The sequence below is a fragment of the Sturnira hondurensis genome, unplaced genomic scaffold (assembly GCF_014824575.4).
Source record: "Sturnira hondurensis isolate 20B ecotype Veracruz unplaced genomic scaffold, ASM1482457v3 Scaffold0022215, whole genome shotgun sequence".
Classification (NCBI taxonomy): domain Eukaryota; kingdom Metazoa; phylum Chordata; class Mammalia; order Chiroptera; family Phyllostomidae; genus Sturnira; species Sturnira hondurensis.
The window spans coordinates 7,491,460-7,512,215 of record NW_028094846.1 but is presented as its reverse complement, the minus strand read 5'-3'; the positions used below and the strand labels follow the sequence as shown (position 1 = coordinate 7,512,215).

The 20,756-nt window shown below is 49.5% G+C and overlaps 1 protein-coding gene across 3 annotated transcripts in view; it reads left to right on the top strand.

Annotated features, from left to right (window-relative positions):
* Nucleotides 1–20,756, top strand: part of ASTN1 (astrotactin 1) — a 273,650-nt gene that overhangs the window by 202,119 nt on the left and 50,775 nt on the right. For all 3 annotated transcript variants that reach the window (XM_037035063.1, XM_037035064.1, XM_037035061.1), the window contains exons 12-16: nt 62–228; nt 3,374–3,568; nt 5,168–5,295; nt 11,936–12,040; nt 14,023–14,211. In XM_037035063.1, coding sequence (XP_036890958.1) covers nt 62–228; nt 3,374–3,568; nt 5,168–5,295; nt 11,936–12,040; nt 14,023–14,211 — 784 coding nt within the window. The remainder of the gene's footprint in view (nt 1–61; nt 229–3,373; nt 3,569–5,167; nt 5,296–11,935; nt 12,041–14,022; nt 14,212–20,756) is intronic.

The window sequence follows — 20,756 nt, the reverse complement described above, 5'->3', positions numbered from 1 at the left end:
TGTCCAGAGAACCCGGTCCCCAAGTTCACCCACCTGTGTGGATGTTTTCTGGTTGTGCCAGTGCCCGTCGGGACTCAGCCCCATGAAGGACAGCTCTGGCTGCTACGACCGCCACATCGGGGTGGACTGCTCCGACGGCTTCAATGGCGGCTGCGAGCAGCTGTGTCTCCAGCAGGTGGCGCCCTTCCCGGACGACCCCGCCGTGTACAACATCCTCATGTTCTGTGGGTGAGTCCAGCAGCCCACGAGGCTGCCCAGCGTGTGGGGATGGGGGGCGTTAGTGCCAACACTAGTGAGGACCAGTGGAATGAACTGGCCACCCTAGGCCAGCCCTTGGGCTCTGAGAAAAGGGCCTGTGGGATTGGGAGAGGATGGAGGACCCTCGGGGCAGGTCAGGTCCCACCCCTGGAGGTGAGGAAGATGGCCAGAGTCGTTGCCCAGAATTTTCCATCTGTGCGTTGCGGGACTGTCAGTTAGGAGTTTTGCGACAGCCGTTCTGTGGTCAAAAAGCTTGGCAAAGCGTTTGTGACGCTAATCAACGGGCAACGGACACGACGGGGAAATCTTTGGAGGGGTGAAGGTGATTAAATTCTGCCCCCAAAGTCCCAGCATTCCCTGTGGCCACCTCCCCCTGACGTAGTAAGTCCTCTGTGGGACGAGCCCTTGACTGTGGATCCACGCGGTTCCTTGGAGACAGTGGGGCAGGGCAGACAGTGGGGCAGACAGTGCTGCCCCATCTCACAGCTGAGAAGACCAAGACACACGGAGGCTGACCGACTCCCCCAGGGCTGGGGGGTCGGTAAATGGGGGGACTAGGACTAGAATCCAGGCCCCCCCGGTGTTAACAAGGGTCTGTAGCTCCTTCGAAACGGCAGTTTACACCACTGACTGGAGTCATTTTTAATGGCACNAGACAGTGGGGCAGACAGTGCTGCCCCATCTCACAGCTGAGAAGACCAAGACACACGGAGGCTGACCGACTCCCCCAGGGCTGGGGGGTCGGTAAATGGGGGGACTAGGACTAGAATCCAGGCCCCCCCGGTGTTAACAAGGGTCTATAGCTCCTTCAAAACGGCAGTTTACACCACTGACTGGAGTCATTTTTAATGGCACGTTCGTGTCAGATTTCTAAAGGACATCTGGGTCATTTTTCTACACCCCCAGATTGCTTGTCTAACTTTTCCTCCCCTTCCCCGCTTCCCTTCCGCCCTCTCTCCTCGGCCCCCTCTCCCCGCCTCACTCTTTTCCTGCCCGTCAGGCAGAGTGCCTTTTCTGTGCCACCACCCACACTGGCCACTGGGCTGTAGTCATGGGTGACGTGTCGTTCTTGCCCTCAAGGACCTCACCATCTAATAGGCTGGCGATGAAAATCAATGTTTATGATTATAAAACCGTGCGAGATTGTTGCTAAAAGCCAGTTCCTGCTGAACAATCATGAGAAGATTATCTGGTGGAATAGTAATGTTGTTTTATTGTATTTCATTTTATTTGATTTCTTCGCAACCAAGCAATTTTCCCATTCAGTTTCTTATAAAGTACCCCTCCATCAATGGAAGCTTAATCTGAATTTTCATGTGTCTGTAATATTCTCATTATGGTCGACCCAGTTCAATTAAAGGCAGTATATTCAGCCAACGTTGCATGGCTTTGTGTATGTGATAAACGCACGTTGAGGCACCTAGGTTGCGCGGAGAACTGAGTTAGGTGATAGGTATAAGACAGATGGCAGGATACCAGCCCTGGTCTCAAAGGAGTGTGTGTGGCGGGGACACACAGCCAAGAACACAGAGGGGAGTGGGGATGCGGGGCCGTGTGGAGGGACTGCTGTCCAGATGCTCACGGTGGACTGAGAGGGAGGGGGCTAGCTCCAAACTCCGGTCTGGAAACACTACGTTATGGCTCAAGGATGGAACCACCTCACTGCCTTGTCCCTGACCTACACTGGTGCCATAGAGTCTTTCGTGGGTCTCGAGTCACCTCTGCTGCCCGGACTAAGGCACTAGGCCCCTAACTGGAGTTCCTTCGCATTTCAATCAGAATTCAGTACATGTGTTTGTGACAATTGACAAGCTGCTATAAGTAGCCGGACAGAGAAGTCCTTGATTTGAGATTCCTCTATAAAGACCAAGTCACAAGCACTTAGAATGAAGAGAGCTCGGCTCACACTTGTTCACACAAACATGTAAATGGAAAATGGGGGGAACAAGTAGTTCAAGTGTGTTCACGTGGGCCTCACTTGTGCCTCTGCGAGTAATAACGGTAGAAACAGTTGGTGCTGCCCGCTAGGCCCAGCGCAAGTTCCATGGGTTCATCATCTCGTGTCACGCACATCTCACCTTCGCAACAACCCAGAGAAGCACTTTGATGGATATGGAAACCGAAGCTCAAGAGTTTAATCACCTGACCCAAGGTCACCCGTAAAGGGCGGCGTCCTTGCCGCGCCAGTATCGCTTCTCACCACTTAAAACTTGTCTGTTCCTCCAGATGGAGCAGAGTCTTCATCGTATTACAACAATCACCGTAGGCAGTAATAAAAGATGCCTTTTCACGCCACGAATGTCCACACATTCAACATCTCGTGTGTTTCTACGGAGATGCTGCCCAAATTAAATCAGTGTGCTTTTTAAATGACAGCTTTATCAAAATAATTCTTACTTGAGCTAACAAATTACAGTCTTCTCAATGTAACCACAAATAAGGTCCAGTTAATGACTCATGGGTCGTGGACCCATACTGACCAGCACCGGAATTGCTGTGCCATTAGCGAGACTGGACAGGCTTAATGGAGAGGACGTCACGGAGGTCCCTGGCGTCCATTAGTTCCATGGGCGGGGGGTTAACACGGGTAGACCCTGTGTTTGGATGCGTTGGAACAGGACACAGCTGGAAGATGATCAGTCCCCCTAAGTCCTCAGGTGACTGGTCACCGGACCAGGTTAGAGGGTCATTCATTTCTTAAGCATGGCATCTTTTTTTTTTTCCTGCCTACTTATCCTCCAAACAAAGGCAGGGTCTGGCCAGATAGATGGTTCTGAAGGAAGGTTCCAGAATATCCTGGATTTAAATGTCTTAGCTCATTCACAAGCTTTATCTCCAGTGATCCCTCCTCTAACCTTGGGAAATCAGACCCTTAGGGGAGGACCCGCTCCGGAGCTCCGAAAGCAGTCTCCTGCACAGGTGAGGTCAGGGGTTCAGCACGGTCGCATTGTGGGAGGGGACTTGAAACTGAGGGATAAAGGCGACAAAGGTCAAAGGGGGTGTTCATAGTCTCTAGCCATTCAACACGCTCCGAAGGCATCTCCTCCCAGCCTGCTGGGTTGCGTTGACCGCCGAGCTCACTGCTGGAGTAACCTCGACTTTTCCACCACGTTAGGTGCATTGAGGATTACAAGCTCGGTGTGGATGGACGCTCCTGCCAGCTCATCGCGGACACCTGCCCCGAGGGAGGAGACTGCGGGGAGAGCCGGGAGCTCCCCATGAACCAGACCCTCTTTGGGGAGATGTTCTTTGGTTACAACAACCATTCCAAGGAAGTGGCCCCTGGACAAGTGCTGAGGGGCACATTTAGGTGAGTGAGTTTTGTGTCCACGGAACTGACTGTTCAGGGCTATTGCTGGATCTTCTTCCCTATAGCCCCTCAGTCAGCGTCACGTTGTATGTCCTGGAGCAAGGTCCTCGTGGCCCTGGAAGGACAGGCCTCGATCTCGCGCACGGTCTTCTCCATGTCCACGTCCCTCCTTCCAGAGCCCGAGAGCCAGGCCTGCTCTGGGTGAGCAGTGGGCTGGGAACTGCATTTCTGTCTGGCTCAGGCAGGGACTGGACGACTCCCTCTTCCCTCAGAGTAGAAGAATCAGTGCACGAGTGAGTCTAGAACAGCGGCCCTCCACTGGGGTCCCAGGACCGCCGAGCGTTCCTGAGGTCCTTTCTGGGGACAGAGTCCTGCCTTTTGCAAATGCGTAGAGGCCAGGCTTCTTCATACACTTCCCCCCGAACTATATATTGCAATAAGCTGAGTGCAGAGGTGAGCGCCACTCTGTCTTTTAAGTCAAACATTTTAAAAATTTGCAAAAAAAGTAAAATAATGATACTCCTCTCGTCATTTTCATAATCTATGTTAACAGTTAATGGCTCTAGTATTGGCATTTTAAATAAACTAGTAAATATTTTTATCGTTCTTCAATTTTCTATAGGGTTAATGTTAATAAAGGGTGGTCCACATGAACAGAAGCTGCTTGGAGACCGCAGTGATTTTTGAGGGTATGAAGGGGTCCTACAGAATGTTTCAAACCATCGCTTTAGACTGTTTCTGGGAGATTCTCCACTTGACCCCTGTTTCTGTTCGCTCTTAGGCTGTCTGAATATGTCTTCCTTAGACCAGGAGGCGATCATGATGGGGGTGAAAGTCTTATAATATGGCCCCAACTGGTGCAGCTCAGTGGGTTGGGTGTTGTCCTGCAAACCAAAAGGTTGCCAGTTCGATTCCCAAGCCGGGCTCCTGTCTGGGTTGCAGGTCCTTTGATTGGGGGTGTGTGAGGGGTAACCATCTCTTGCACTTTGATGTTTCTCTCTCTCTCTCTCTTTCTCCCTCCCTTCCCATCTTTCTAAAAATAAACAAGTAAAGTCTTTTTTAAAAAGGTGGTGTAACATGGACGAGCGGTTGGTAGCAACCTGGGCCTCTTAGACTCTCGTGAGCAAAATGATGGACAATTTCCAAGCCAGCTCCTGGAGCAGGTTGCTTTTTCTGTTACAGACGGGAGACTTGACTAGTGTTTCCCCTTTTAGCCTGGGGCGATGGCAGGTGATGAGTGCCGTACCCAGTCTTGTGGGGGCTGGAGTCATCTCTCTAGTCTAGACGTGACACCGCGGACACCCAGCTCTAATGCAGAGGGGACCAGGGAGCAGAACAGGGAGGGGAGGAAAAAACAGTCTCAATCTTTGGGGTACACCTTTTTCGTCTGGAGTATTCTCATCTCCCCCCGCCCTCGCTGTTCTGCTCATGCCCACGTCTTACTCCGGCCGTGTCCACAGTGGGGTTCGGAGCAAGGGGAACTTTTGGTCCAGGGAGGACTTTTCTCGTTGTGGAATTTGTGTTGAGATAGAGCTTGCCCACCAAGGAGTGGGATTCCCACCTGAGCGCTCCGGAGTGAAGGTCTGCCTCTGTTTCCAGGCAGAACAACTTTGTTCGAGGTTTAGACCAGCAGCTGCCAGATGGTCTTGTGGTGGCCACGGTGCCCCTGGAGAACCAGTGCCTGGAGGAAATCTCGGAGCCCACCCCCGACCCTGACTTTCTGACCGGTAAGTGCATCTCCTGTCGTTCCTCAGCCCGCAGACACTGGGCGGCTCCCCATGGGCCCAGAAAACCCAGACTCTTGACCTCACGCATTTTGGTTTCAAGCCCAGCCGTTTCTTTAAAGCACAACAAAAGCACAGTCCTAAAACTGAACACTGGCAGGATTATTTGTCAGTAAAACCGCCCAGGTTATCATATACTCACCTGTAAAGTGCTCATAATACCTCTTCCTGCTGGTCTCATTGGGAGGCTTTGCAAAAGGATGGGACAACAGATACGTAGAAGTTCAGAGTTCGCAGCAGGTTAGAAGGAGCGACCAGGAGATAGGAGAGGTGGAGGGAAGGTGGGTGGCTGCTATAGCCTGAATACCCGTCATTGCCAAGTACTGACGGAGCAGGGTGAGGGTTGTCCGACCACCCTGGGTTTGCATCCCTGCCCAGCCACTTCCTAGCTGTGTGACTCTGGACCAGCCGTCCCTCGGCGGGGGCGGGGGAGGAGCAGGCTCAGGGCCCTCTCATGAGGTGGGGACAACAACACCTGCCCCCCAGTGCTGTTCTGAGCCCAGGGGCATCTTCCCCTGCGTGTACTGTGGATCTGAGGGATGGGAAGAGGCAAGCACCTCAGGGGAAGCGTGTTTCTGTGCCTCTAAAGCCCTCCAGTGCACACCTCCTGGGCCAAAGATGACACTTCAAAGGGTTCCAGGGACCCATAGGAGGCAACTCTCCAGGAACCCAGCATCATGTGCTAGAAGGCTGGATACAAGCTCAAATCCATTACTGGCTCTGTTCATTTCTCCATTACGTGTCTTCCTCATTCTATGTCTTTCTTATTTTAGACCTCTATCCCTCTTTTCCTTCCTTTTCTGAGAATACATTGCACTGAGGGTAAACCTCTTCCAGATATCAAGTTATGTTCAGACTTTTAGATTAGACCCGGATGGAATTAGAAACAGTTCTGTCTCAAGTAGCAAACACAGTGGTGAATAGGCCTCCAGCATAGGCTCTGGAGCCAGCCCCCTGGGCCCACTCCTCACTGGCTGTGTGATCTTGAACAAGTTGCGTGCCTTCTCTGTGCACTTCAGATTTTTTTTTACCTGTAAAAAAGTGGATACAATCCTGTCTTTCTTATAGGATTGATATGAGGAATAAGTTAATTAATATTTGTAAAGTGTATAGAACAGTTCCTGATACATAGTGAGATATATGTTTGTTACATGAATAAATATGCCAAGTGAGAAAAAAATGTGCCCATTTGAACTACCAAATAGTGTTTTCCCTGTAAGGGAAGGAGAAGGGAGCAAGAGAGAACTCGATTAGATGTATTTGGACCAGAAATAAATCTGATTGAAGTCAGTTCCCCTCGAAAAGACAACTACCGACACACACACACACACACACACACACACACTTTACACTGAAACATTGCCGTGCAGCCTCCAGGCATGCCCTTACAGCCTGCATTGCTGGTACTGGGGAGTCGCATGTCTCGTTTCCACTTCATTTGCTAAGAAACACTGGCCATGCATGCGTGTGTGAAAGACCTTCTAAAGGAGGTGTGAGGTGCACACACAAACGGGAACTTGTTGTGGAGGTGAGAGATTCTCCCTGGGTCGCCAGGCAGGGAGGACACAGAGGGGTCCTGGAGGCTGCCTAGAAGGCTTTGGGGGGCCGAGTAGGTGGGTCCNAGAAGGGAGCAAGAGAGAACTCGATCAGACGTATTTGGACCAGAAATAAATCTGATTGAAGTCAGTTCCCCTCGAAAAGACAACTACCGACACACACACACACACACACACACACACACTTTACACTGAAACATTGCCGTGCAGCCTCCAGGCATGCCCTTACAGCCTGCATTGCTGGTACTGGGGAGTCGCATGTCTCGTTTCCACTTCATTTGCTAAGAAACACTGGCCATGCACGCGTGTGTGAAAGACCTTCTAAAGGAGGTGTGAGGTGCACACACAAACGGGAACTTGTTGTGGAGGTGAGAGATTCTCCCTGGGTCGCCAGGCGGGGAGGACACAGAGGGATCCTGGAGGCTGCCTAGAAGGCTTTGGGGGGCCGAGTGGGTGGGTCCATGTGACAACGTCAGAAGAACACACGTTTGGATCCACGTCTCTGAAAACAGGAGAAGATACAAATTCGGGTACCCACCACAACAGGAACTTCTTTCTCCTCGTGTCCTCGGACCTCACCTAATTGGGCGCACTGGGGCAGAAGAATTCGTAGGGGTCATTTCCATCTTTCTGGTGTTGAGAGAGTGAAGTCCAACGTTGCTAAGAGTGTCGAGGGAATTCTCAACGGGCTACTTTGGCAGCCAGCCTTTGTTTCTAACCTGTTTTGGTTAAGCGGTTTCCTTTAGGCCAAGAACTCCCCTCTGATGTACGAAGGAATCTGTCTTAGCTGTTTAAAGCCTGGAATAAGTAGAAGAGTCCCTACAAGCGGTGGTCGGCCACCATTCTTCCATATTGACTTCCTAGTTCTGGCCACATTTTCCTTGCATCTTTCCTGAGAGCCATACAGGGACCATCATACTTAGTCTGACGATGGTGCCATTTATAGGTCATAATCCCCATAAACCTACAAGCTTAGAAGATTTTTAGAGCTAACGTCATCTTCAGAACCTTCTCTATCAGCATTCCCAAGCATTGTTCCGTGAAGAAACAGTGCCGCACTCTTAAATACGTTCTCTCTTTGGCTGTATTTGGACAGACTGTGCTCACCACCTCTTGGGCTTATAACACCTTATAACACACAACAGGTTCCAAAAAAATCCTTCAGTAAAAAAAGAAAAAAAGTCCCTTTTACTTTATTTAACCCAGTAGTTCCTAAACCCACGGAGCCGGAGAACCCTTTTGCATATTACGGCTATTTTCATCTTTCAGAATTACTGGTTGGAAGACATACTCGAAAATATTGGTTTATGTGTTTTATCTTGCTGATTGCTTCCCTCTTTATCAAAATAAGAGTTAAGCACTCTGAGCTCCACCAGCCTTTTCAGTATTATAAGCTCCGTGGAAACAAATGAAGAGCCGCCAGATGAAAACAGGTGGAAGCTCTTTATCCACAGCCTGCTCTGCGGCGTGGGAGGAGGCCGCGTTGCAGAGACTGATGGGCAGGCGGGGGAGTGGGAAGGCTTCAGGGTGGAGAAGGGCCTGGTTCAGGTGCGCCCTGATGGGCGTTGTTGGCCACAGGTAGGCCAACGAGCCAGCAGTGTGGCGTGCTGTGTACGAGTTGGACCTACACTGGAAGCAAGGAGAAAGCTTGGGGATCTCTCAGTTATTAATCGGGTGCTGGTCACATCGAGCCAAGCTTTACAGCTGTGACTCTTTGGCATCCTGGACTGGCTGCTGGAGATAGTGGCCTGGCTCCCTACAAATCTGATGTCCGGGCAGATAGTAGACTAGCTCCTTGGGATGATTACCGTAGGTAGTGGGGGGCATGTTTCTGGGCCCATTGTGCGGATTCTGCATCAGAGTTCGGTTTTGGTGTGTGGTCTGGCCATCATCCACTGGTATGTTCAGTCTCTTCCCTGGGAAAAGGGGGAGTGTGCAGGGGCAGGCCGAGGAGGTAGAGGAGGCTGTGGCCACAGCTGGGGGGCCTGTGGGTAACAAAGGTGCTAAATCGATGTGAAGATTTTGAGCTCTGCGCTCTTTGGAACTTCTTCAAGGTCAACCCAAGGAAACAGACCTCAGAATTCTGGCGACAATACATCCCCCTGATATTTCAAATAAATAACAGGAGAAAGCTTCCTTCTTTCCTCCCTTCCTTCCTTCTTCACTCTTTCCTCTTCCTTCCTTCCTCTCAAATAAGTCTATTTGGTCATTTTTTTTCCAAGCATAACTCAGGAGGAAACGTAATGTTTATTCTTGAGAAAACATAGTCAGAAATATTTTGAAAAAAAAGCCATTCAGAAATGTATTCCAAATAATAAAATTAAATTTAAAAAAAAACTAGAGCTGACTTCAGGCCAAGGGCACACTGAGAAAGAACTCTGTGACTCAGCTGAAAAATAGATCTACTTTACAATATCCCTTTCTTTGTAAATAGTGGAAATATTATCTCTAAGCGGGCACAGAGCAGCTCCTGCCGGGTGTCAGCGGTTACGTAACCGCGTCCCCGACTGTGCTCCGGCACAGACGCGGTGAGTAGAAGTGCTGTTTAGCAGTTTACTGATGCGGCCGGCTCGCCTAGGTGAACGCGGGGCACTCACTCCTTCCTGCTCTTCTGTGTTTGTGCTGCCTTTATTTTTTTACTCCCTCTGTTGTTCTGCGCTAAAGTCTAGGGATCTATAACAAAAGCATCAACTAAGAAATGTCAAGTTCACATGATTGGGGGTGATGAGAGAGAGGGGAGGAGGAGGAGGTGACAACATTTTGGAAGCTGTGTGTCTCCGTGGTGCTTTGTCTTTTCTCAACCTCCTTCTATTCCCGTGGCTCAACAACCTGCTGCAAAGCAGGGGAGAGGCGTACCATCAACCTATTTTCCAGATGTGGAAACTGACGCAGATGAGTTTCTTTGCCCAAAGTCACACAGCTGTTTGGGGTCACCGAACTGAAAGGCAGGAGTAGGTCACCCTGCCTAAGGCTCTCACGTTTATAGAGGAAACAACTGGGGTTCGAAAGGTCCTCTAGCCAGGGGGCCAGAGAGAGCGAGCTCAGGCCCGTGACTATTGGCCAGAAACTGCCCCCGACCTCTGACCTCTGACCCCCAAAGCAACATGGCCAGTGGCCAGCGTGAGAACCCTGGCATCTGCTTTCTTGCTCTGTCTCTTCCCACGAGGAAACAATTCCATTAAAGGGAACATTTTCTGGTATATTGAAAAATCTTTATTTATCAGGCCGGCTATTATTTTTCTGACCAGACTTTTGGAAATCACAGTAAGCCGCAGCTGCTGAATGTAGAGTGTGTGTGTTGTGTAGGACAGTTTTCCAAAGCTGGACCAGTTCATGCTCCGATGAAATAGGCCTTTGAGGTGCGAGACTGGGGCCTTACACTTGTAGAAGCATCATTTCATTTATGGGCCTCGAAAATTAACATCAGCCCTGGCTGGTCTAGTAGCTCAGTGGATTGAGCGCGGGCCTGCAAACCAGAGGATCGAGGTTCGATTCCCAGTCAGGGCACATGCCTGGGTTGCAGGCCAGTTCCCAGCAGGGGACTCTCGAGAGGCGACCATACATTGATATTTCTTTCCCTCTCTCCTTCCCTTCCCCTCCCCTCTAAAGGTAAATAAATAAAATCAAAAGAAAAAAAAAAGAAAATTAACATCAAGGTTAAAGGCCAGAATAGGTATAGTATGACGGTTGTCACGAAACTTTGTCCTAAAAGAACATTTGAAAGAAAAAGTACTGGAAACCTTCTCCGAGTCTTTGGTAACTTGTCTTTTTGATTGACGGAGGTGAAATTTAAGCAGCTGATTCACTGAGCACCTCTCTGACCTTTTCCCCTTTGCCTTACCGATAATTGTTCCCATATGATTCACACGGAAATGGAAACGTGGCGATCGCTCAGCTAATCTGATCAGCGTTGACAGGCAGCTAATTAATCCCACCCACTCTTCATCTAGTTTCAGTATGAAATTAGTGGATTTAGGCTGAAGGAAGCATGGGTCAAAACGGCAGGGTAACTCACTGTGTATGCATTATTGCCAATATCTTTATACCCACACTCCCTACATATCTATCCATACTGTCTGTATGGCCATTATATGTGCATATGTCCGTATATACACATATACATATGCATATATCTATACACTTATTTCTGCAATATATACCTAGCAAACATTAGGCATAAAAATGAAGCTAAAATTGGTTTTCTAAACTTAGCAAGGTGATTTTTTTTTTAACTTCCTGTGGCCTAATTATTTTGTTTCAGTTGCATTTTATAGTGATGGCCAGGACTTAGGTAAGGGGCCCCTCTCTCTCCAAGCTGCTCAAATAAGAACAGCCCGTTTTAACATCGCATGACCTTGGACAAGTGGCTGGGGTTCCAGAGCCTCAGTTTTCCCATTGACGGGGCCACAAGCAAAGTGTCTGTCATCACGCCTGGCCTACAGACGGCCCCCACGGCAGGGCCATCCCTGCCCCTTAGCTGAGCTGACACTGTCCCTCCAGGTAAAGAATTAATAAGCTTATCAGTTTCAGAGTAATTAAAACTTAACTACTGAGCACAGGTCAGTTAAATGGGACGGAAAAATCAATGTTATCAGGTACGTGAGCTGAGGCAATTACTGCAACTGTGAAGGGGGGCGAAGATCTGGTGTGAGAAGGAAGCCTAGCGCGTCATACAAATTTGTTAGCGGGATCTCACAGTGGAAGGGGCAAGGACCCCAGCCCTGCCTCGGGCACACCTGGTGGCCTAGGGCCCTTCCACAAACGCCATCGCTGAGCCTCAATCTCCCCATCTGTAAAATGCACATGAGGATCCCTGTCGCACAAGGATCAGCTGAATTTACACGAGCAAAGTGCTAAGCAGAGGCCTGGTGAAGAGAAAGGGTTCCGTAAGTGAGAGCCTTGTTACTGTGATTCCAGAAGTTCCCTTCCTCAGATTGCCTCCCCTAGACCCACCCCCCCCCAAACCTGGCAGGTTGGGACTTGGGAATCGGTCACACATGCCGAGCCCGTGTCTCCTCTGCCCCCAGGCATGGTGAACTTCAGCGAGGTATCCGGGTACCCCGTGCTGCAGCACTGGAAGGTTCGGTCTGTGATGTACCACATCAAACTCAACCACGTGACCATCTCTCAGGGTGAGTGCAGCTGCAGGCCGTCCCTGCCGCCTGCTCCCGGGTGTGGAGTCCCCGTCCAAGGGCGCAGGCGTCCGACCCCACTGTCGAAGATGCAGCCTGAAATGTAACCACCCTCATCGCTTCACTCAGATGCACCCTGGCGGGCAGATGGCTGGAATCGGAGCCTTTGCTGAGGGTAGATTAAATTGCAAGTTTTGTTTTGGATCGTAGTTGGAAGGGGCAAGGCAGGGGCCACCGAACAGAAACACGTGCTCTATCCCTTTTTCTGGGGTCACCTGGTGTGGAGACAACACGTGCAAAAGCAGACTTCCTATAAACCGATGGAATAAAACTTCCCAAGTGCAGCGATTCCTCTAAATTCGATTCCTCTAAATTCCTCTAAGTTCCTCTAAATTCGAGCACAATGTGGAGGTTCCACACAATGAAGGAAATAAGGGAAAGAAGCAGGGAGGAAGGAGGGAAAAACAGAAAACAGCTTACAATTCCTAGACAGCACGTAAGCAAAACAGAGAATAGATGGATGGACAGACAGACAGATCTAGTCAGTTAAGGAGTAGTGAATTTGAAACTGGGGACAGATTATTCTAGAACAGGACAGTGAGGTGCCTTGTACAAATATTCTTCAAAACTTAGTGGTAAATGCCTTGAATCAAGGGGGGTTTTTCCCCCTAGCATTTGAGCGATTCCACTGTGCAATTTGCCAAAGAGAAAATGTCTGCAAATATGGCCTTAATGTAGGTTTGTGTCTCTGTCCCACCAGACTAGGAGAACTTGACTCAACCACCACCTTCCTCTGAGGCCACCTAAGGAAGGGACCAGACCCAACGTTTATGCTACAGAGTCTGGTTGCTCTGTGGTGGACGGAAGACTAACTAGATTCAGACGGTGTTGTTGGCACCGGAGGACGAAACAACAGAGAGTGGTCTTAGGATCAGCCACAGGGAGGCAGAGCTTAGCACCAACGGGAGAGGGGGTGGAGCAGAGAGAGAGACAGACACAGACAGACAGGGGGAGAGGGGAGGCCAGATGGAGAGCAATTGAAGAGCAGTGAGACATAAACCGAGAGAAGGTGAGGCTCATGCATGTAGAAAGGAGAGGCACGAAGGACAGAGAACACCTCCAGAGGACAGGAGAGGGCTCAGAACTTGTTTTTTTTTTAAATCACAAAAGAGTTCTTGGCAAGAAGAGATTGGGATGGGGGTCTTACTGAAGTCAGCTCTGCTGGTGCAGAGAACACCTGGAACCAAGCCACCCTGCTCCCTTCAAGAGACTCAGCAGTCCAGACCCTCCCAGCACAGGTGCTGCGTGAGGCCGGGCTTGGCAATCAGTGGCCACGTGCCTTTCACAGCCACGCATGGCCTCATGGGTAACGTGGATTTGGGGTCTCGTGCCTGAACCAGGCTCTGCCTTTTGCTATTAGGACACAGGTGTGGAGGGCCATAGGCCAGCAGGGCTGCGGAAAACTGGCCAGGTTCAGCAGACTGTCTTTCGGACAAATATAATTCTTAACCAGGGAGCGCAAATCTGGGATAGGCTCACTCCCACGTACACACAACAGAAGTTCCATGAAGCGACACTTCATCTTCTGAGGTGAAATGTTCTCTGCTGGTATTTGTTTCTATTTCAGACTATGCTATTCTTTTTCAGTCCCCCCCAAATGCTATTATTTGAGCTCACTAAATTGATTTAATGTCATGACTCGTAATGTGAAAAAAAATGGACTTAAGCAGGGGGGATAGATTTGGCAACGTTTTGCTTCGCTTGCCCAAAGTTAACAGCATGGCCAATTGGCTTAAAGAGATCATTTATTTAGCAGCCAAAAGTCTGATTTAGCTCAATGGACACACTCACCGGGTAGTCCCAGCCAGCTCTGCAGTTCACGGTGGGCCACGCGGGATGTCCACTTCGGGGCTGAGTGGCCTGGGAATCCAGGAGCCCGCCGGGGAGTTCTCACCTTATTCTTGGCGGGTGTCTCTCCATAGCCCTCAGCAACGCCCTTCACTCCCTCGATGGGGCGACATCCCGTGGGGATTTCGTGGCCTTGCTGGACCAGTTTGGCAACCATTACATCCAGGAAGCTGTCTATGGCTTTGAGGAGTCCTGCTCCATCTGGTACCCAAACAAGCAGGTCCAGCGGCGGCTCTGGCTGGAATATGAAGACATCAGCAAAGGTGAGTGCCATGGGCATCGACAAGTTTGACACCCAGTCCAAGTCCCGGAGGCCTAAGTGTAACAGGACCGAACTGAAGCGGCGTCTGCAGGGGAGGGGCAGTGCAGGTGTGGCCTGGATGCTCCGTGCCCACCCTCAACACCGACAAGGTTTGGTTGCTAAAACCCAGTCTCCACATGCAGGTGTGTGTGTGTGTGGGGGGAAAGGTCAGATGCAGGATGATGCCCATGCTCTACGGTCGTCGTGTTAGTTACAGAGAGAGTCCTCCTGAGGTTGTTACCAGCCACCATGCCTTCTGCTACCATAGCAACAGCTGCTCTTATGGAGTAGAGGAGAAGGAGGAGCTACTGCAGTGTCCCCACCACTTCCTGTGTCCCACAGCCCCGCCCCTTACTGCCTGGCAAGCTCTGACAGCACCTACCCACTACCCAGTAGACCCCTCCTCGCTCCCTCCTGCCCTGCGTGTGGACCCATTTTTCCTACTGGTGTGTACTGTGGGTCCCTCTTCAGTGGCTCCGGATTCCAGCCTCACAGATAAATCCTCGTCCACTGTCTGACGGCAGATTACTATTCAGTCCAAGTAAGTGTAAGAAATCGGAGTGTTACGTCCCTTCTGGTAGAGAAGGAATGCCGGGTAGTTCATTCACGTGTATTCTGTCCAAGCAGGACTGGTTTGGAGTTGCCATTCATGGCCCTTCTCCGCATCTAACCCTCATAGCATTCTGACGAGGCCACGTCATGGGGGTGTGGGTTGCTAAAGGGCTGGTGATGGGATTAGCGCCGTGGAAACTCAGGAAGTAGGTCATCCTATGGTTTAATGATCGAGGGACTGGGGACCCTCTGCTGCCCCTGGGCTGCAGTGGAGGAGATGGTCCCCTGTGGCCAAGATGCGCTCGGCTCCCTGTGTTCCACAGAAAGCCCTGCTCGCTCTTGCTCAGGAAACAGCAGAAGCCTGAGCATGCCTTCTGGCTCCTTTCTTCCTGAAGAAGCAAAAGGCTTATGTCTGCGCTGTAGTCGCTGCAAGCCCTGATTCCTCTAAATTCAAAGGCACAGGGTTCTGGTAACTCTTCAAACTTCAGCATCTTAAAATTGTTCTGCCAAAAAAAGGAGAGGAACAGAAGTAAATATAGATAAGACCGGTTACAGCCAGCAAAGCTTTCTCGTGTTTCCATGCCACAGCCCAGGGATCCAACCAAAAGGCTAACTCCTCGTGGCTTTCCGATGAGGCCAGTAGTTCAAGGGTTGCCTGGAGGTCAAGGGCTGCCTGTAGGTAGGTCAAGGGTTGTGTGTAGTTCAAGGATTGCCAGCCACTGGACTGCTGGGAAGTGAGTCTGACTTCCCCCAGAACACCAGGTTCTCCCCCTTGCTTCCGTCCCCAGCATTGCAGTGTCCTTGAGGTTCAACACAGAGCCCAGGAGGGAGATCTGTCCGTGACCTTGACACCATGCCCTACCCCTCTTGATCTCAAGCCACCTCGCCACCGAGGACCTAGATTTGTCACCGTCCAACCGTGGTCTTTAGCTCTGGTGTATACGACCCCTTGCTTGTTACTGACCTTAAAAGATAATCAACAGTATTAGTATTTCTATTTTGATCTCTCTTAATTGTTCGCGTACACCACTGCCCATCCCTGAGTCTTGTCCCTGCATCATAGCGTTTATCTTATTGTTTGGTCTGATTTTTACTCTGGAATGTTTTTTTCCTCCCTAAGCACTCGTTCCACTGTCTTCCAGAAGCCTGCATGAAGGCATGCTACTGGTAAAGAATTATAAGTGCATGAAACAAAGGAAGAGTTTCATCTGCGGGCTGAGAGAATTGGCTCATAGCAGGGTTTATACGCTGGGGGAGACAGGTGTTCTGAGAGAGCTATACCTACCATGACATCAAAGTGACACCTTTTTGGACACGAGTCCTTTGATCACATGTTCTTGCCTGCTCTAACTTTTAAGACCTTTTAGTGGGAAGGATTTCTCTGTTCTTTTGAATGTATGATCAGATTCCTAAAATTGCTTATGAATAGAGTAGGCACAGAGGTTTTCGGGCGTGAGATGAGATGGGAAGAGCACAGGACTTCAGGGTCAGGACTTCGGAATCTTCCAGGTGACCTCTGTGTAGCCAGCTGATGATCAGGATCTCGTTTGTTATGCCCTTGGTGGCCCTGTCTACCTCTACTAGTTACTGGGTCCTTACGAGTCCCCCACTTTGTGTGAGAAGCTCTCTAAGGCAGGCATTTGATGAAAGATGCCCCTCTTCTCTCGACGAATCACTGCGGAACTCCTCATTTCCTCTAGCTTTGCACTCCCAGGGTCTAGCCCAGAGCCAGGCTCAGGGTGAGGACTCAGCAGCGGTTTATCGTTGCAGTTGCCGCTGCAGTCTGGTGGTGGCGAAGGCACCGGGGATGGGAGTGCTGTTGAAGGCCCTTCCGGCGTGGGGACAGCCCGAGCGGATTTCAACACACAGGCTCGGAAAAGGTTTTAGTTACTACGCCCGACTGTAAACGCCAAGACGGGTATTTGGGGCTGGATGTGGAGAAGGCCGCCTTCGATGCAACGGGCACTTCTCTGTCATACTGTCACTCTGTGGTTGGGCCCTGCCCCTATGTGACAACAAGCATCTCTAGACAGGTCTGACTGAAGTCAGAAAAATGGACTTCTGTTTCTCGTGGTGCACCATTAGGCCATCTTAATCATTTTTTACAATGCAAATAAAGACTACCAGGAGAGAAATTTTCCAACCTCCCCTCTCTCCACTTCTAAATTCATATATATCTTCTCGTCATTCCTTCTCTTCAGGATGACCTATGCGCCTGTCCACTTGTCCTCTCGCTCTTGCTTCCTCATCGACCTCACTCACTCATTAGTCTCCTCTTCCTCAATCTCTCCAACTTCTTCAACCACTGAATTATCCCTTTGTCAACCTTACAGCTTCCAAATAATATTGTTATAAACCTGCGACGCTTATTACTGTCTTCTGTCAACATGTCACCAATCACCACGAGATTTCTTGAGCAAGTAGGTTGTGTCTTTTCTGTCCTTCCTAACTTCCTTTAACTCTTCAAATTCTTTCTTTCAACCTCTTCACTCTACGGAGATAACAGTGAAGAAGGAAATCGAGGTTTCTTAATCAGAAGTTCATGCTTCCATTCTATGACTTTCTCTCTCTTGGCAGAAGAATCTCCCTCTTGACCAGGTCTGCCTTCCTGAAAATTCTGTCTTCTTCTAGTGTTCCTGATGCTATCCTGTTAAGATTCTCTTTGGAAATTATTTCTTTCTCTCTCTTTCTCTCTCTCAACATTATTCCTCTAAAGATATTGTTTAGATTTTGGTCATTTCCCAAAATGTTATATTTCATTCTTAATGTTCATCTGTTTTTCACTGTTTCTGAGTCTTTTCTCTGTCTACCTCAACCTACCTTCTAAGTCTTCCCTTCTCCCTAAGATTCAGAACCTCCTTTGCTCCTGAGGGTTCAGCATTTCTACTGTATATTCCGCAGGCACCTCAGTGACAGACACCTCTTTTCTCTGTGACCTCTAGCAGGATCATGACCTCCGTGACTAGGTCAAAATGTAATGTGGGGAGTCACTCTTGCTGCTCTTGTCCATCCTCCACAAGCGACCATTTCTGGTTTGGTAGCAGCTAAGTGTTTCTTCAACAGGTACCTTCTCCTGTTTCCCAAAACCGTACGCATTTGCAGTGTCAGCTCTCCTAAGGGGTGTAGCAGTAGCATCCCTGTGTGTCTCCTCTTCCTCACTTCCCTTCCTCTCTAGTCCATTCTACGTCTCCCCATTTGCTGCATTTTTAAAATGCCACTTAATGCTGTGACGGTTCAGCTTGAAGCCCTTCACTGACTCCTCACTGCTGTCTCGTCATGGATGTGACCTCACTTCCTGTATGCGTTTTTTCATGTTTGCTGTAGCAAATTGTTACAGACCTGGGGCTTCAAACAGCGTCGCTCATTCTCTGACAGTTCTGGGGGCCGAAGGTCCAAAATCAGTTTCAGTGGACCAAGCTCAAGGTTCCAGTAGGGCTGGTTCCTCCTGGAGGTGCTGGGGGAGAATCTCTGTCCTTGTCATTTCTACCTGCTAGAGGCCACCTGTAGTGCTCGGCTCTCGGCGCCTTCCTCCACCTTCGAAGTGCATCACTCCAATCTCTGAGTCACGTGGCCTTTTCTCTTTAACTGATTCCTCCTCTAAGGGCTCTTTTGATTATGCTGAACCCACCCTCCTAACCCAGGATAATCTTTCCCTCTCAAAAGCTGTCAGAGTCTTAATTTAAGAGTCTTACTTTAAGCATATCTACAAAACCCCTTTGGCCACTGACGGGTAACAGTCATAGGTTCCAGAGATTAGAACCGAGCATCTTTGAGAGTCCCTCTCCAGCCCACCATGTCCTCCGCCCCCTGTAGCTGCTGCGTCACTGAGCGCTCTCTACCCCAAGCACCCTCCGCTCTGGTGGCACAGGGCTACACTTATCATCCATCCCAAACCCTTGCATTTGTTTCCTCCCGGTTTAAAGCCTGAGGCTCTCTCCCGGCCCCAGTCTGAGGCCATAGATGTGCTTTCTGAAGTCTCTGTAACTATCTGTCTCATTCAGAAATTTTCCCTTGGGCCCCCCTCTTGCCCTCCCCTTGGCCCCCTCTTTTTTTCTTTTTCCACTGGTGTGTGTTCTGTCGTCCCATTTCTGGGAGTATTTTCCTCTCTGTTTAGTCCCTTGAGATCAGCGCATTGGTCTTCCTGGCTACGATTTCTGTTTCTTGCTTGCATTTTTTTTTTTACTTTCCCCCTTTAGCTCTATACACTTAACATTTGCAATTAAATGACACCCCATCCCAGTGTCAGGCCCTGGGTCCAGGACCAAGGTGTGACCTGGTTTGGAAGAGGACATTGAATCTTTTCCACACTTCTGAGCCTTGGCGCATGTTGTCTCTCTAAACTTGTCCTCTGTTCTACTTCCGTTCTCCAAGTTCTCCCTTCCTGCTCTCCAGGCGCCCGCTCAGATGCCCACACGCACACCGCGCCTTCCTGATGCTCCGGGCGGAGTGCTCTGCGGCCTGTTCTGTGCTCTTCCAGCTCCGCATACGTACGTATCCTTGGGCAGCATTCTTCAATGTCCTTGTCTTGTCATTTCCTGAACGACCGTCCCCCGTGATAGCAGACTCCACAGCACTTACCACATTTCTCTCTCTCTTTTTGATTTAAAAAAGTTAATTTGGGGGAAAAATTTTCAGTGTTATTGAATAGAACGAAGTGAAAATTAAATCTTGCTTCCACTCTTATTTCCCAGTGATCCCAGAGGCAGCCATTGCTACCGGGTTACTGCCTGTCCCTCTGTGGTAGTCTAGCCCTGGCCATTGGGAAGCAGACAGAGTAGCTACACTAGGGTCTTGGCTGTTTAAAATTGCATAAGAACACACACATGTATTACATACAAAGTGAGAAACATGTATGCAATCTCACAGTCGCTTTCTTTATGCATTTGTGAGAACAAATTTTCGGCTTGCTCTAGGATTAGGGATACAAGGTAGGGAATTTTATTTTTTATACTAAAAACTTCTGTATTGCTTTCCCTACAAGCGGCATGTGCCACTTTGATGATGAAACTCTTTTAAAACACTAAAAAATATATATATTCTGAAAAGTTTGTGTTACCTTGAGCGAAGACTTACAAAGTTAACTGGAAAAAAAGAAAACGCACAGTCATCCCCACAGAGAGCCGAACTTTGCGTAGGAACCTGGGAGGAAGTAGGGCCATCTGACCGCTTCTCATTAATCTTCGAGGCCTCCTCCCTGACTCAGTGCCTGACACGTAATTAGCATCCACTGTTTGTTGAAGGAATGAAGCCTTATTTTGTTCTCACTTCAGAAGAAACCAGGAAAGAGCTATAGATCTGTAGATAAGAGAAGTGACTGACCAAAATAAAAACCCGAACCTTCTTCAAATAAGAACTTCTAAGAGCTTAATTCTAATTCCCCACCTGACATACTAAGCACAGTACAGTTTCTTTTTTCTTTTCTTTTCATTTTTTTTTTTTTTTGGTCCTCCATACAGGATTGGATTTTTCTGGGATCTTTCTTTGTTCCTTTTTCTGATATCACTTTCATGGTGACTTTAGATCCGACTTTCGCCATTGCCGTTTCTCGCCGTTGCTGTTGCCGCGAGGCCCTGGGATTAGCTGCCTTGACAGTGGGCAGGAAGCAAATGCCTCTTTTCCGAGGTGCCTTCCAGTCCCGAATCCACTATTGTTTTGTTCTGTTTCGTTTCTAGCCCGTTGCTTCCTTTCCATGGGGAAAGCTAAGAGGAGTAGCTTCCTCTCCTTCCAAGATGCAAGCTGAGAGATCTTCCCTTCAGCCGACCCTCTAGCTTGGAGAAGTCTTAAATCAGATTAGAGTCAGAGGACAAAGGAACACTGCCATGGCCCCGCGTTGCGGTCACACGGGAGGCCCTGCTTTCCACTTGGCATCAATACACTTTGGGGTGGGCAGAGCCCTCGACAGGCTCGGTCGGTCTGTCTACCCAGGTTCTCGAGCAAACTTCTCTTCTGGCTGGA